Source organism: Eretmochelys imbricata, chromosome 22, assembly GCF_965152235.1.
Source record: "Eretmochelys imbricata isolate rEreImb1 chromosome 22, rEreImb1.hap1, whole genome shotgun sequence".
NCBI classification, from domain to species: Eukaryota; Metazoa; Chordata; order Testudines; family Cheloniidae; genus Eretmochelys; species Eretmochelys imbricata.
In genome coordinates, this window is record NC_135593.1 from 4025825 (window position 1) to 4042291 (window position 16467).

General features: G+C 49.7%; 1 protein-coding gene across 1 annotated transcript in view; it reads left to right on the top strand.

Moving 5' to 3' along the window:
• Positions 1-16467, top strand: part of ESAM (endothelial cell adhesion molecule) — a 93461-nt gene that overhangs the window by 57827 nt on the left and 19167 nt on the right. The window contains exon 2 of the mRNA XM_077839907.1: positions 12638-12795. Coding sequence (XP_077696033.1) covers positions 12638-12795 — 158 coding nt within the window. The remainder of the gene's footprint in view (positions 1-12637; positions 12796-16467) is intronic.

Genomic DNA, 16467 nt, shown 5'->3' on the forward strand with positions numbered 1-16467 from the left:
CCAGAGGTTTTATGAAGACTAATGGTTATGCCCAGACTGTGCAAACCTGGAGCCTGGTAGCTGCACTTAGAACAAGAGACTGTGATGAAATTGCTAGACACCACATGCCTAGGTATTGGCTCTGGGTGAAACTGCAGCAGTGGAGAGGGCCTGCCCCAGGCCTCGTAAGAGGGACCTGAGGGATGCATAGGACTGGAAGTGGCCCTCTGCACAAGGGGAAATTTCACTCTGTTCACCCCTAGCGCCCTGGCAGTGACTGAGAACTTGTCTATATGGGAGAGCCTGCCCCATTGGATTGGTCTAGTGATCCCAGGCTAACCCGACCCCCAGGCCAGTAGGAGAGAAGCTTTTCCCCATTTAACTTAAACCTCTTCTCAAGCAACGGACACTAGGCCACAGAAGGCCCTCTCCCACCAGACTCCTAGGCCATGCCTACGCTACAAAATTACGTCAACTCAAGTTACGTGGGCATACAGCCGCCACAGTTAATACATCACTTGTGCACATGCATACTTGGCTTCTTGTGTCAGCGGTGTGCGAACTCACCAGGCGTGCTTGTACCGATGCGAAGTATGGTGCACCATGGGTAGGTATCCCAGTGTGCAACTCAACATCATCCAGCACATTGTCTTTTGAGAAGTGTTGGCAATGCACGATGGGGCTGAAACAGGTCACGCAGGGGTGACTGGGAGCAAGGGACCAGCTTAACAGTTTGCAACTGTCTCCATCACGTAATGTCATCTGCATCAATCATTCTCGCTCCATTTTTTTTTTCAAAACCCCACGAACCCACGTGCCCCCCCATTGCTGTCCGTCATCTCTGACAGACGCCTGGAGCCTGCCCAGCTCTGCACTGATATGAGCGTTGCAAGCACAGGGCGCATGATCTTGAAGCATTTGCAGAGCTATGAGAAGAAGTGAATCAGTCGGGGGCATGACGGTTCCTTGGAGACAGATTGCTGTGGGACATAGCGAGAACTGACTCAAGTTGTTGGTGGCTGTCACAGAGCAGCTGCAGGTGGTGGAATGCTTCTTCTGGGCTCGAGAAACAAGCACTGACCGGTGGGATCGCGTCGTCATGAAGGTCTGGGATGATGAGCAGTGGCTGCCGAACTTTCGGATGCGCAAGACCACGTCCCTGGACCTACATGCAGAGCTCGCCCCAGCATAGCGAGGCCAGACTGAAAGCTGCACTGAAGAAGCAAGATGGACAGATGTAGCAGATGGAACAGGTCCTGACTTGCTGCACAGCTGGATCATGGTCATCCACCATAGTCCTCCTTCCTCGTCCATCATCACCTCCCGCTCCTCCTCCCTGAGGGTGCAGGGGTGGGTACAAGCAGATAATGGGCGAGGAGCCGGGAGCACATGCTAATGTGCAGATGTCACAGCCAATGGAAGAGTGAATGCCCTGTTCCTAGGGCACGCTAGGATGCATGAAATAATGGAGCTATTAATTTATGGCTTAGTGCCATGACCTGACCTGCCAGAGCAGTCACATAACTGAGCCATAGTGGTGGCAGGTAATCAATGCCCTTATTAGAGCCCTTTATGTAAATGGGAATGGGCTTTGGAAATGTATTGGAAACCCAGTGCAGAGACAGCACATGGGCTGTTGCTAGAAAGCCAGCTGCTCGCTGTCACGGCGGATCAGACAGGGTCAGCCTGTTTTAACTCTTGTTTGGAAGTGGGCAGAAGGGCAGGACAGGGATTGGACTCTAACAAAGGGTTCCTGGTATGCTCAGCTCGAGATCAGCCCCAGGGAGAGCCTGTTTGGATCTGGCAGCGCGGCCCAGAAACATTTTAGATGTGACTGAGTGACCCAGCCTCTCTCAGATGCTAGAGGAAGCAAAGGCAAGTATCTCTCCGGCTGTAGCTCTTTGCCTCTCCCCTTCCAACAGTGCACTGTTGACCTCTCTAGTAGATTACTTTCCAGCTGATCCTCCTTCTGCAGTGTTGGAAAATAATCTCCTGGGTTGTAACTCCAGCAATTAAAGCAGCTCTCATCAGTGATGGGGGCTTGGGGGGCAGCAGCGTTCTCCCTGGGATGCCTTTAAGTTCCGAGTGTGACTCAAGGATGCGCTTCCATCCCATTAATATTCCCCAGTGCTTTGCTTCTTGGTTGTGTCGTCACCCGTGCCTAATCCGGTGAGCATGGCCTGTGTTTGCTGCAGCCGTGAACGTGGCAGGGACAAGCCGCCTTTTGCTTTGGGCGTTCTCCCTGGAAACCAGCTGTCTGTTTACAGCGTTAAAATGGGGGGCGAGGGGTCTCAGTAACGGAGCCCTCCATAAATAACCCCAACTGGAGGGAGACTAACAAGGGGAAACTGGGTGCATTTTAATAAACTCCAGAGAGGAAGGCAGGCCTGCATGGTTAAGGCCAGACTGGGATTGAGGAGACCCCCGTTCAATTCCCTGCTCTGCCTGTGTGATCTTAACAAGTCACTTAATCTCCATGCACCTTGGCTGCACAGTCCATTTTCTCCCACCCTTGGACTGTCAGCTCTGTGGGGCAGGGACACCGTCTCTTATGGACCCCGAGCTCAGCTGGGGCCTCTCGGTGCTGCATAGTAATAAGTGACTCTAGAAAATAACAATCCAATGAGATGGAAAGCCTGAACATGCTGAGAAATTGGCCCTAGAGGGCCCGATTCACATCCTCTGCATAGGTATGACACAGATCACAGACCAGTGTACGTCTGAGCCTCTCTGGGCAATGTTTCTATTCCAGGCCATGAGATCTAATGAGAGAGAGAGATTGAGCCTCGCACCGGAGAGATCTCTAGCACTTGCACTGGAGATCAGATTAAGCTAATTTTAGAAGGCTACTAATTGCCGCTGTTCTGACAGGCAGCACCTTGGAGGATGGAGCGGGGAGGATTAAAACTACAAAATGACTATTTATGACTTGTCCCCACGTTGGAAACCCTGCAAGTGGAGTCGGGTCCCCTGCTGGATCTCTGTTATCGGCACAGATCATTTGGAAGCCTCTGTCCAAACAATGGGTCTGGCTGGGCTGCGGCCTGAAACGCTGAAGTGAAATTTAACACCTGACAAATGGCAGCAGAGCGAGTGGAGAGATTTCACCCAGTCCTATTATGGTCTCGCTAGACTGGTCCCATATAACTCGGTGCTGGGACCGGGGCAAGTTTGGGAGCCTTAGACAGGAAGAACCTTTGGAAGAACTTATTTCCTGCCATTTGAGAAGGTGTCTGTGCCTTGACGTGCCGTCTACAGTCTCCCAGGTTCATAGGCATGTGGTAGAGGCACTAATATGCCATCAAGGAGAGTGGGCCCCGCTGCCTGGGTCGGGCATGTCTAGGCATGTGGACAACTAATAACTGAAAAGGGGCTCAAGCCAGGGCAGTCAAGCTGGGGCTCAAGGAATGTTTATTTCTAGACCTTCTTCTGCCACTCAACCAATTTTTCACACGATTAGGTTGCTCTTGTAACAGCCAGAAAATTGGTGTGAGAGAAGGTGGGTGAGGTAATATCGTTTATTGGAGCAACTTCTGTTTGGGGGAGAGATGCTTTCGAGTCACACAGAGCTCTTCTTGAGATCTGAAGGCAAGCTCCGTGTAGCTCGAAAGCGTGTCTCTCTCATCAACAGAAGTTGCTCCAATGAAAGATATTACCTCACCCGCCTTGTCTCTAATATCCGGGGACCGACATGGCTACAACTTAGCAAACCGAAAATTCAGGAGTATTTTTGCCCACTCCAGTCACCATATTGAGGGGCCATGTTTAGACCTCGTAATCCCCCTCCCTGGCCCACTTTCCCCTTTAAGAACTCTTCTGCAGGAGGTGTTTAATCTTCTGATTGCCTCAATGCAATGTTACTCTGCCTGTTCTCCAGCTTTTCTCTCTGGCTGTCCGCTGTCTGGAGGAGGGAAATCTGGCTGAGCTGGGCACTGAGCTGCTCCATTCTCTGTCAGTTCAGGGGGTGCGTCTTACCCCGCGTTTCTCTTGTGAAGAGCATTGTAAGTTCTGTGATGCAGAGTCCTCGTGCACATGTACCCAAGCTCCCCTCTGCAGCCCAGAATGAAGACTACGTCGGCTGGGTCATCTTCTCACATGCTGCCCAATGTCACCTAGTCCCTCCCTCCGAGGAAAGAGGCCATTAGGTGCATGCTAAGGTGGACAGTCATATGAATGGTCCTGGAGCTGGCTCTTCTGTTAGTCCCCTCTGATGGGGTGCTATCATCAAACCTTTGGTCCCCTGCTGTGAATAGCCTTGTACTCATTTCAGAGGTCACCCCACCTAGTCCCCAGCCATGAGTAGCAGGAGCATGTGCAGAAGAACTGAGGGGGTTTGAAACCAGCTGCCCAGGACTCTTCGCATTCTTATCAGCAAGAGGAAAAGGCCAGGGTAAGGCAGGAACAACCAGCCGGAGGAGCCTGCGGGATGCCAGTAGATGGGAACGAGACTCAAACAAATCTAGATGCTTTATCAAACAGGCCATGAGTGCAACTTCCTGTTGTTGTCGTGAGCATTTCCAGGGCTTTGTTTTTTGGCGGGGTCCTGTGGAAATGGCTGGTCCTGATGTCAGAGCTGTTCCTGTGTGCAGGGAAATGTCTTACTCCCATTGTCTTGCATCCTCTTACCGAATGCTCGACCTCGAGAGCCCGGAAATCCTTCCCTTCTGAAGACAGATGGCACATCCTTCGGCGCTCCTGAGGAGCACAAACATGTAGCAAAGACCCTTGTGCTGTTCTGGGGTGCGGGAGCCCCAAGAGGGAGGAGCCGTCATCGCTCTTGTTGCGATGATCAGATCCAGTCTGGAAGCAAATTTGGTTTTGCTAAATTTATCGGGGGAAATGGCTCAGCCATTGGTTAAGTGGGAAGGAGACTAGCACTGAATGTGGCTGTTCCAGATCTGTGCGCCTCTGGTCCGGACCAGCGTTCCAACCACATGCATTGTTTGATGTGTAACCCATACGTGTTTGAGGCCCCAGTTCTGCAGGGTGCTTAAGTGCATGCCAAATTACCCTGCAAAATCAGGGCCTTGCAGTGGCTGGTAACTAATGGGACCTGCTGACTTTGGGTACGAATATTTCTCTTGGAAAAGCGGCAAATATTGAGCGAGTAGCAGAAGGGATTAGAGAGGGGTCAATCCCTGGAGACTTGCTCGTGGAGCTAGGTGAGAGCACTGTTTGCAAACTGTCAATGCCATTTGGCCCATTGCATGCTGGCCAGCTAACCAGTCTGCTCAGTTGGCCCCGTTCAGGTTCAAATAGCTTGTGAAACGGGGCTTCCAAAGACGCCTGGAGGCTTCATTCCAGGGTCTATCTATCCCATAATCCTGTCGGTCAGTGGCCAGGACTAGCTGCTTCAGAGGCAAGTGCATGAGCTCCCTGGTGGACAGTTATGGGATAACCTGCCCATATGGGATGTTTCTGACTCCAGGCCACTGGTGGTGGGTTGTGCCTTGAACCAGGAGGCTTTATGTCCCATGTAACTTTTGTCCTGTCAGTTTTTATAACTATGGATGTTCTTAGATATAGATAGATATGGTTCTGCATATGAGCTGCCTTTCTGATATTCTGTGGTCAGGGAGTTTCGCCAGCTAATTATACACCGTGTTAAAGGTATTTTTGATCAGGTTTGAATGTTGCCTTTCATTTTCAGTGACTGTTCTCTTGCGTTTGCATTGTATCGGGGGCTACATACGGGTGCCAGTTTTCTATCAGCTGTCACTTTTTTTTTGTATGTATCTCTGATGTTCGCTTAATCTCTAAATTAAACAGTTCCAATCTTTTCCATTTCATCACATGGAATTTTTATGGCCCCTATAAATTCCAGTGTTTACACACATCCAACTGGAGCACGTGACATTAGGCAAACCACCTTGCCAGGTGCCAAGAGGATGGGCAGGAACAAAATCGGCTTCCTCTGCCCCCTGCAGCGCAATTGACATACAGCAGAAGGCAGCCAGAAGTGTGTAGGACTGACTGTAAAACACCAATTTTCAGTCACAAACACAGTGACTATTTTCCCCTGAGCCCAAGTGCTGTACTTGATGCTGTACAAAATGCCATCCCCTGCCCTGAAGAGCCTATAGCTCGGAAATCTATTGCATCTAGCTGGCAGCCCTGCCTGCATGTATGTTGTGGACGGAAGAGCCCTGGTTGATTGCAGAGACAGAGCCCCAAGAATCCACTCATCCAGCTTCATCATTGCTGGCACAAATGTAAACACACATGATCAACATTTCTAAATAAATCCCAAGGGAGCTGGTGCATTAAAATTCATCGGACAACTTGTTTCTGGTCACTAGCCCCTCTATACAAGGCCTCCTGCTAATAGATTGTATTTCTGATGCTAACAAACATTGCAGTCAGGTTATTTATGGAATTTAGTCAACGGAAATGGCAGGGGGCAAAGTCCAAGGGCTTTATGATGATTCCCCTTCCCTTGTGGGCAAGTCGCCTCTCTCTTTGGCATGTTCGTGGTATTGGAATGTCAGAAAGATGCAGCATAATCTCAGCCAGTCAGATCTCAGCTGATGCATCACCCTGTAGCTGCTGTATACAAATCGGAACAGTTAGAATCGGGCTCGTCACTATCAGGAGCCATTAGTTTCTATTTGAAATGTTTCCGTGAGAGCCACTACAATTAAAACATTAAGAAGCCAGAAGAGCTGAAGCAGCCAGTGCCTATCTGCAGTGAGAGTACAAACAGAAATGTTTCCAGTGTCTTTACAGAAGGACGGGTCCATTGGCCACAGCCCTCATCCAAAAAACACAAACTGTCCTGCAAACCGTTTCACTTTCACTGTCTTGGGAGTTTCCCCTCCTCAGCTGTGACAGAAGAATACAAATGCTATGGATCAGAGATGCCAAACCCCGCCCACCTCTAGGGAGGTGTTCAGCCGGATCCAGTGTTGCCGACTCTCTGTTTTCTCTCTGGTCTCACTGCAGTTATTTTTTCTTAAAACTTCGCCTTCTGGAGTCAGGAGATTAGGTGAGAATCTTCTGCTTTCAATTAAAAATAAGTTGGTCTCACAGTTGTAGAGAAAAGGTTGAAATGTGACACAAGCGCCCCCTAAGGACTCCGAAAATCGCATGTATTCTTAAACCAATCTCTTGATTTGGGAGGAGCCACACTCATGACTTTTGAACCCTCCAGACTGGCAACGATGCAGCCCCCCAAGACTTGTTCAGATTCTGGAGAAGCTAAGCTTTCATCTAAAGATAACCAGGGTTTCCAGCCCTTGTGGTTGTGAGGGGAACCTTAGTTTGACGTTATCTAGCATTGTCACTGTTGCATGTGCTGCATGCTAAGTCGTAACGTGAGAGGGCTCCAGATTGTCAAACTCAAGTGGCTCTTTACTAAGAAAACTATTTACAGAGGGGCTGCTGCTAGCATTCAGACCATGTGCACACAGACTGACTTCCTAGTGCCTCCTCCAAACTCTTCCGTCCTATAGCCTGTTCTCGCCCTGCAAATCCCATACAGGTTGGTACAGTCAGAGCTGTAAAGAGAGCTGAATTCCCCTGTTCATCTCAAAAGGGCTGTTAACTCTGAAGCCCAATAATGATACAGTACTTTAAAGGTCAGATAGTTTAAACAGTGTTGGCATCCACTTGAGTGCCTGATTTGTTCTGCTATTGCTCCAGCTGAGCTGGTATGAAAACACCACCTTGCTCCCTGCCAACTTCCCTGCCCCACCCATCCCCTGTGCCAGCTCAGCCCTTGAACTTCTGCCTGTAACTGCACCAGGCAGCTTCAAATACATCTCTGCAGCTTTCCTAGGAGGTGTGGGAGGGGGTGTCCTGCTGGATTATGAAGCAGCACTCCAGGGGAAGCTCCCTGCCTGCATTGCTCTTCAATACCTTGGGAGCAGGGACCCAACTGCTGCTGAGCTCAGTGTCCTGCGACTCTCCCATCTTGCTGTGGAATCTTGTTGCTGTGAAGTTGGAGACAGTGCAGGAGTGCCTGTTTGGAACAGCTAACGTAGAAACCCTTTGACAGGAGCTTTGGCATCAAGAACGTTATGTACCCAGAGTTCATAGAAAGCATCTTTTAAGGCATTTTTATTCATGAGATGCTGTGATCAGAATAAAAACATCAGATTAGAGGCAGGATGGTCCAGTGGTTAGTGCACTTGCCTGGGACTCTGGAGACATGGGTTCAGTTCCCTGTTGTGCCATAAACTCCCTACACTGCAGCCGGGAGCTGGAATTGCCAGCTCGGGTGGATGTACACAGGCCAGCTCTGCTCGAGCTCGGGCTGAGGCTGGCCTCCCGAGTACGTGCCCTTGGGGTTGGGCGGGATTCTACTCGGGCAGCTAGCCCAGGCAGCTAGCCCAGGCTGCTATTTTTCAGCGCACTCGAGCAGAGGAAGTGTGTGTACCTCTACCCACATGGGAGACAAGCTCCCTGCTGCAGTGGGGATAGATGCCAAGGCCAGAAGGGACCACTGTGACCATCTTGTCTGACCCCATGCACAGCACCTGCCAGAGACCTGCCCCATAATAATTCCCGGAGCAGAGCTTTTAGAAAAACATCCAGTCTGGATTTAAACATTGTCAGTGATGGAGAATCCACCACAACCCTTGGTGAGTTGTTCCAATGGTTAATGACTCTCACTGTCAAAATGCACACCTTATTTCCTGTCTGAATTTGTCTAGCTTCAAGTCCCAGCCACCGGATTGTGTTAGACCTTTCCCTGCGGGACTGAAGAGCCTATTATTAAATATTTGTTCCCCATGCAGGTACTTACAGACTGTGATCGTCACCCCTTCACCTTCTCTTTGTTAAGATAAACAGATTGAGCTCTTTGAGCGTATCACTCTAAGGCAGATTTTCTAATCCTGTATCATTCTCATGGCTCTTCTCTGAACCCTCTCCAATTTATCACCAGCCTAGATTCATAGATATTAAGGTCAGAAGGGACAATTTTGATCATCTCGTCTGACCTCCTGCCCAACGCAGGCCACAGAATCTCACCCACCCACTCCTGTGATAAACCTCTCACCTATGTCTGAGCTATTGAAGTCCTCAAATCATGATTTAAAGACTTCAAGGAGCAGAGAATCCTCCAGCAAGTGACCCATGCCCCATGCTGCAGAGGAAGGTGAAAAACCTCCAGGGCCTCTTCCAATCTGTCCTGGAGGAAAATTCCTTCCCGACCCCAAATATGGCGATCCGCTGAACCCTGAGCCTATGGGCAAGATTCACCAGCCAGACACCCTGGGAAGAATTTTCTATAGTAACTCAGATCCTACCCCATCCTTCTTGAACTGGACACAGGATTCCAGCCATGGTTGTACCACTGCCAAATTCAGAGGTAAAATAATCTCTCCTCTCCTACTCGAGACTCCCCTGTTTATGCATCCCAGGGGCGCATTAGGTCTTTGGCCGCAGCTTCGCACTGGGAGCTCGTGTTCAGCTGATTACCCACCAACACCCCAAAATCTTTCTCAGACTCACTGCTTCCAGAGACAGAGTCCCCCATCCTGCAAGTATGGCCTAGAGCTTTTGTTCCTAGATATATACGTTTACATTTAGCTGTATTCAAACACGTATTGTTTGTTTGTGCCTGGCTCACTAAGAGATCCAGATTGCTCTGTATCAGTGACCTGTCCTCTTCAGTATGTACCACTCTGCCAATTTTTATGTCATCTGCCAACTTTATCTATCAATTAATATTTTGTTTTCTTCCAGGTCACTGATAAATTTTAAATAGCTTTGGGTCAACACCTTGCACCCCCTGTTGGACCCCACTAGAAATACACCTGCTTTATGCACTTAGGACGGAAGAACCCAATGCACAGCTACAGACTAGGGACCGAATGGCTAGGCAGCAGTTCTGCGGAAAAGGACCTAGGGGTGACAGTGGATGAGAAGCTGGATATGAGCCAGCAGTGTGCCCTTGTTGCCAAGAAGGCCAATGGCATTTTGGGATGTATAAGTAGGGGCATAGCGAGCAGATCGAGGGACATGATCATCCCCCTCTATTCGACATTGGTGAGGCCTCACCTGGAGTACTGTGTCCAGTTTTGGACCCCACACTACAAGAAGGATGTGGAGAAATTGGAGAGAGTCCAGCAAAGGGCAACAAAAATGATTAGGGGTCTGGAACACATGACTTATGAGGAGAGGCTGAGGGAACTGGGATTGTTTAGTCTGCGGAAGAGAAGAATGAGGGGGAATTTGACAGCTGCTTTCAACTACCTGAGAGGTGGTTCCAGAGAGGATGGTTCTAGACTATTCTCAGTGGTGGAAGAGGACAGGACAAGGAGTAATGGTCTCAAGTTGCAGTGGGGGAGGTTTAGGTTGGATATTAGGAAAAACTTTTTCACTAGGAGGGTGGTGAAACACTGGAATGCGTTGCCTAGGGAGGTGGTGGAATCTCCTTCCTTAGAAGTTTTTAAGGTCAGGCTTGACAAAGCCCTGGCTGGGATGATTTAATTGGGGATGGGTCCTGCTTTTGAGCAGGGGGTTAGACTAGATGACCTCCTGAGGTCCCTTCCAACCCTGATATTCTATGATTCTATGATGATTCCCTGTTTACAGTTCCATTTTGAGGTCTGCCAGTTAGGTAGTTTTTAACCCCTTTAATGTGTACCGTGTTAATTTGATATCATTCTAGCTTTTTAATCAAAATATCATGCAGTACCAAGTCAAACACCTTGCAGAAATCGAAGTATATTACCTCAGCATTGTTACCTTTATCAGCCAAATTTGTAATCTCAGCCAAAAAAAAAGGTATCAAGTTAATCTGACAGGATCTATTTTTCATAAATTCATATTGATTTGCTTTAATTATATTACTCTCCTTTAATTCTTTATTAATTAAGTCCCATGTCAGATGTTCCATTATCTTGCCTGGCATTGATGTCAAATTGATCAGTTATAATTACCTGTGTCATCCTGTTTCCCCTTTTTAAATAACGGCACAACATTAGCCTTCTTTCAGTTTTATGGAACTTCCGCAGTGCTCTAAGATTTGTTGAAAATCAACATTCATAGTCCAATCAACTCCTCAGCCAGCTCTTTGAAAATTCTTGCATGCAAGTTATCTGGACCTGCTGATTTTAAAATGTCTAACTTTACTAGCTTCTGTTTAACTTCCACCAGAGATTCCAGTGGAATGAAAAGAGTTTTGTTATATGATATGACTACAGCATCTGTGTTTTCCCAAAATACAGAACAAAAATATTTATTGAACAATTCTGTCTTCTCTGAATTATTATTTATAATTTTGCCATTTCCATCTAGCAATGGACAAACATTGTTGGCAGGATTATTTTTGTTCCTAATATACTTAAACTCCTTCATATCATCCATAACTCTGCTGACCATAGATTTCTCCTTGTGTCCTTTGCTTCCCTTATCAATTTTCTACAATTCCTAGCTTCTGATTTATATTAATTACCGTTGACTTCCCCTTGCTTCTGTTTATTATATATTTTATTTTTATAGCTGCCTTCACTTCTCTCTCTTAACCAGCTCAGTTTTTAAACTAATATGGCCTCCTTCCTTGATTGTGGCTTTTGGGGCTTCTAGTAAAGTGTTCTTAAACAATTCCCAATTATCATTCATGTGTCTCTGATTAAATTCTTCCCTCAGTGGATCTGGCGCATAATTGTTTTCAGCTTTGTGAAATTGCTTGTTTTAAATTGCTTGTTTTATTGCTATATCCCTGGTTTGGACTTCATTCTGTTTCCACGTTATAAATGTGATCAATGTAAACAGACCCTTCGCCTCTTCATTCTTCTGTTCGCCATCTGTACAATGAGGACAGCAGCACTGTCCTGCCTCACAGGGGCTGTTGGAGGGTAAATACACTGATGACTGTGAGGCACTCAGCTACTACAGTGATGGGTACACACAAGATAGATCACGATCATTGCTCACGGCTTCCTTGTTTCTGATGGTTTTTATAAAACTAGTCCATGCATAAACTAGGTTTGGGGTTTATTGTTCAGAGGAGTCACCCATCCACAGTTTCATGTGTTTAAAAACAAAATCTGTGTGTAAATTAGTGAGGCGCAAAATAATGTTGGGCTCCAGCTCTGAAATTTCAGGTGCAGGTCGTAGACTCCTGCATGGATTTGCTCGTAACTTCCAGACAACGAAATCGTTACCCTGAGAGGAAGTGCCGGGAGGGTAGGAGACGACCTGTGTCCCCCAATAGTGGGGGAGCGGAGTGAGGGCAGCCCGCTTCAGCAGTGTTACTGAGCATGCTCAGTCCATGTGAGCATGCTCAGTCCAAGCCAAGCAGCAAATCTGGGGGGACACATGACCCTACATGCCACCCACGTCCCCTTAACGCTTGTTTTCAAGCCTGACAAAGGAGTCATACTGCACAAACTCAGTGCAGCCCTTAAGCATGGCACCCCGGTGATGGCTACCTAGGGTCAGTACTGTGCTTTGAGAGCCTCCGATTACACGTGCTATTGCAGTGCGAGGCATCATTTACGGTATCTCTTTCACGTCGTTCTGAGTGGTCAGTGATGTCAGCTGTGGAGCGTCCCCTTCTCTTACGCCTGGTGCACCACAAGATCCTGGGATCTCAGTGGGTGCCCGGGGGCTCTGGGGTTTGATGCTCAGTTTTGGATGTAGTAGGGCTGGTTCCTGGGAGTCAGGATGCACCCTTAGTACTGAATTTCTCTCTCTCTCTCTGCAGGTCTCTCTTCGGCGCTACTGGAAGTCAGAGTGGGACAAGCCTCTATCTCTACGATCCAAGGGCAGAGGGTGGTGTTGCCGATCTGGTACACGAGCACCTCTCAGAAGAGTCCCTATGTCTCGTGGGTCCTTGAGAGACCTGGAGCCAATCGTTTGCAGGTAAAAGGCCTGGGGGCCAGAGAGGCGGACACCACCCAGGGGAGCCCAGGGCTCCGGCTGTGCCTGACTGGGGCGCTCTGGGGGCTTGGCGAGGAGCCTCACAGCGAGAGGAGATGCTTCACTGGTGACCACAGGGTGAGAGTGTCAGCTGCTGGCTGCACTTCAGCTACCAGCTCCCCTCCCTTGGCTCCTCCGTGCTCCCGTTCGGTTGGGAGGGGGAGCTGGGAGCTAAGGGAGCTGCAGTCAGTGATGGTGACCCGCACCTCGTTGGGGGGCAAGTGTGACAGTGAATGAGTGCGTCCAGTGTGGGCTCTCTCGATAGCTGCTGTGGCATAGGTCATGGAGCCCTGCCTAGCTGCGTGCTCTGGTGCCCACAAGCCCTCGGGGAAGCTAGGTGTTTGCCTGGAAAGTGGCCTAGGAGCTTAGACATGGGCCTGGCTTCTCCTCTTGTCTCTGTGTCAACTTAGACTGACGAGGTGGGGGAGGGAATATCTTTTATTGGACCGACTTCTGTGGGGGAGAGAGATGAGCTTTAGAGCCACACAGAGCTCTTCTTCAGGGCTGGGACAGGTACTCTCAGCGTCACAGCTAAATAAATCTGTTCCACCTGGTATTTAGCTGTGATGCTCCCCGATCTGGAGCGGAGCTCTGTGGAGCTTAAAACCGTCTCTCTCCCCAACAGAAGTTGTTCCAATAGAAGATGTTACCTCCCCCACCTCGTCTCTCTAAGATCCTGGGACTGACATGGCTACACCAGCTCTGCTCATCTTAGACAGGTCATTCGGTCTGGGAATAGGCGCTGGAAGTAGGAGTGCAGGGGGAGCTGCCGCACCCCCTGGCTTGAAGTGGTTTCCATCATAGACGTGGTTTACAGTTTGGTTCAATGGCTCTCAGCACCCCCCACTATACAAATTATTCCCGCGCCCCTGAGTCTGGGACCCTGTCTGTAAAACGGAGATGGCCATGTATGTCACTGGGGCCGTGGGAGGCAAGGAAATATTTGCCAAGTTCTGTAGAAGGCTAGTCGGCAGCAGAGGTGGGGATAAAACTTGGGGTCTTCCAGCTTCCTGTCCTGGGTTCAATTCCAGGACTGGACAATGTGGATTCTGGAGGCACCAGCTCCTCCCTTTCAGAAACTTTTCCAAAATGTCCATGCAAGAACGGTGAGATTTGCTCACGGAACCGCTCTGGCTCCTCCCAGGTAAACGCGACCCAGGTTCACGCATGTTTCTGATGAAACCCTTGTACTTTTCCTTGCCCAGTCCTAGAAAACAGGGCTCCCGTCACCCCAAAAGATGTCCTGGGTGCATCTGCAATACCTGGGCCTCCCCTACACCCTGGGGATAAATCATTGTGGAGGAGAAGCCTGTTCAGTGAGACAAAAGGCCTTGTCCCAGGCATTGCAACACATTGGTGTGAGCAGGGCTTTCCAAACGCCGAGGAAAGTGTGTGTGTGAGGGTGGGGGGGTGGCATTTTTCAAGTGCTGCTGACTCCTGGTGTTGCACCGCCCGGTTTTGACAGAGCCAGTTTGTTACTTGACTAGCTTTTATTTCCATCTGCTTGTTCTGACTTCAAGCACAAAGGAGTGTCTGTTGGGGGAATCTCCACGGGGAGCGGTGTACAACAAGCTCACCAGATCGCTGACACAGACAATAGTGTGTTACGTCGCCAGGAGGAGCCGGGGGGGCAGAGATTCCTGGGGCCGGAGAGGGATGGGAGGGACCCATTACAGCCTCACCAGGCCTGTGAGAAGTGAGAGGAGCCCATAGGAAGGGTTCTGCGCAGGGACAGCTGGAGCTGGGCCAGGCTAGTGTGGGACCTCCCTGTGCTGTACCAGACCTGCTCTGCCACTGCCCTTTCAAAGTGCTCCCTTCCCTCACCCCCCAGTTGTCATGGGTACCTGCCTGACTAAAAGCTGCCCTGGGCTCTAGGCTCTGAGGCTGTCTCGTCCTCCTCTCCTGTGCTGCATGCAGGCCACCCTCCTGTCTCTGGTCTCCTGCCCTCAGGCCATGCTGCTCCTCCCTGCCCACCCTTTGCTACCTGCTGGGGGTGACTCTGCCTGCACAAACAGACATCGCTCCACCGCGGTCCCTGTCACGACGCTGGCTTGCACCAAGGGAGGAGCCGGCCCGCTGATTCCATTGCAACATTGACGGTGTGCTGAGGGTTCCTGGTGTTGTCCAAGGGTTCGCCCTCTAGAGAGTCAACCTCCCTCACTCCCAGAACTGCCAGGTCGCCGGGCTGTGCCAGTCCTAGAGCGGAGGCAATATGTTACTCGCAATACGTTGGGCACAGTCCCTAGCAGCCGGAGAGCTGCTGTGATCTGTGTCACCAGGTTTGTCCCACTGACGTCTCTGAATTTTGCAATCTGTGGATTCCTGGTGCATGTTCAGAATTTGAAGGGTTGCCCCATTGTGCATGGGCTGCCTTCGTTCTGGCATTTCCCAACTCCTGGGCTCTTGACTTTGCAACTGAAATGTTCTTTTAACATACGTCTTGTGTGTACTAAGTAAAGAAAGCATGGCTGAGAGACAGGGGATGCTCTTTGCCTCTGATGTGTCACCAGTGTGACTGATGCAGAGATGTCTACCTGAGTCCGCAGAGAACCAAGGGCGATCGCTTGTAGAGATGTGAATTGTCCCCTTGTTCCCAGTGAAGGGTTAACTCCATGCCCAGCGATGGAGATTTAATGGTCACCATTGTTAACTACTTCATTCCTCATGTAGGAAAGGAGAGGAAGGGTCAGAGATCATCACTATCTTGGGAGCTCATTTGTGAGGACTCGGTCATCAGCAGTGACTCAGTGATATGCTGATATTGAATAAAGTGGGTGGAGCTTGGCAGAGTTTTACCACTTTTTTTTCCAGTTTGCCCCCTATCCTCACGTGGGTTTCTCCCATAACGAGGGGGAGGGATGGTGTCAGAACCGCCGTGTTTCACTAAAAACTCATGAGAACAGCAGTTATGACAACGATAAAGCAGCACTGGGTCTTTATGAACCAGGAGCTGGAAAAGTAAACCAGCTCAGAAGCTAGGAAGGTCCCCTAAGCCAAGAAATATACGGATGCTTCCAAAGTTTGATGGCTGCCCTTTTTTTAATGAAATCTTGGTTCGGCACCAACCCCACAGCACATTTCATGGCTAAGTCACCAGCCCCGAGAACAGAACTTGCCACACGTTGTAGTGTAGCTTGACTTGTGGACAACAATAGTCAAATATTAGTGTTCTGGCTGGTTAAATATGTGCTGACCCAACGGTACCTGCCAGGTGAGTCACACATCGGTCCAGAGCAGCATCCTCACCTTGGGACTGTTGGAGGAAGAGCCGTGACGTTATGGTGCCAGTGTCTAGGCAGCTATTCTGCTTTTGTTTGGATTCAAGAGCCCATCAGGCTCCCCCGTCCCTGTGATGGTCCTGCCACCCCCACAGCAACCCAGCGTCATCGCTGTGAGGTGCCAGACTGTTACCGCGTCAGGTGGGGAACAGGCTGCAGGAGCTGATGAACTGCTGAGCCTGGATCGTGACTCCTTCCCATGCGCTGAGAGAGGAGAGCTCTCGCTCGTCCAGCGGGAGGGTTTGGTTGAAATGGCTCGGTCCCGTGAGTGGCTTTGGTAGCTCTGGACTCTCCGGATCCCGGCCACCATGGATCTGAGCCCTTTGAAGTCCAGCAG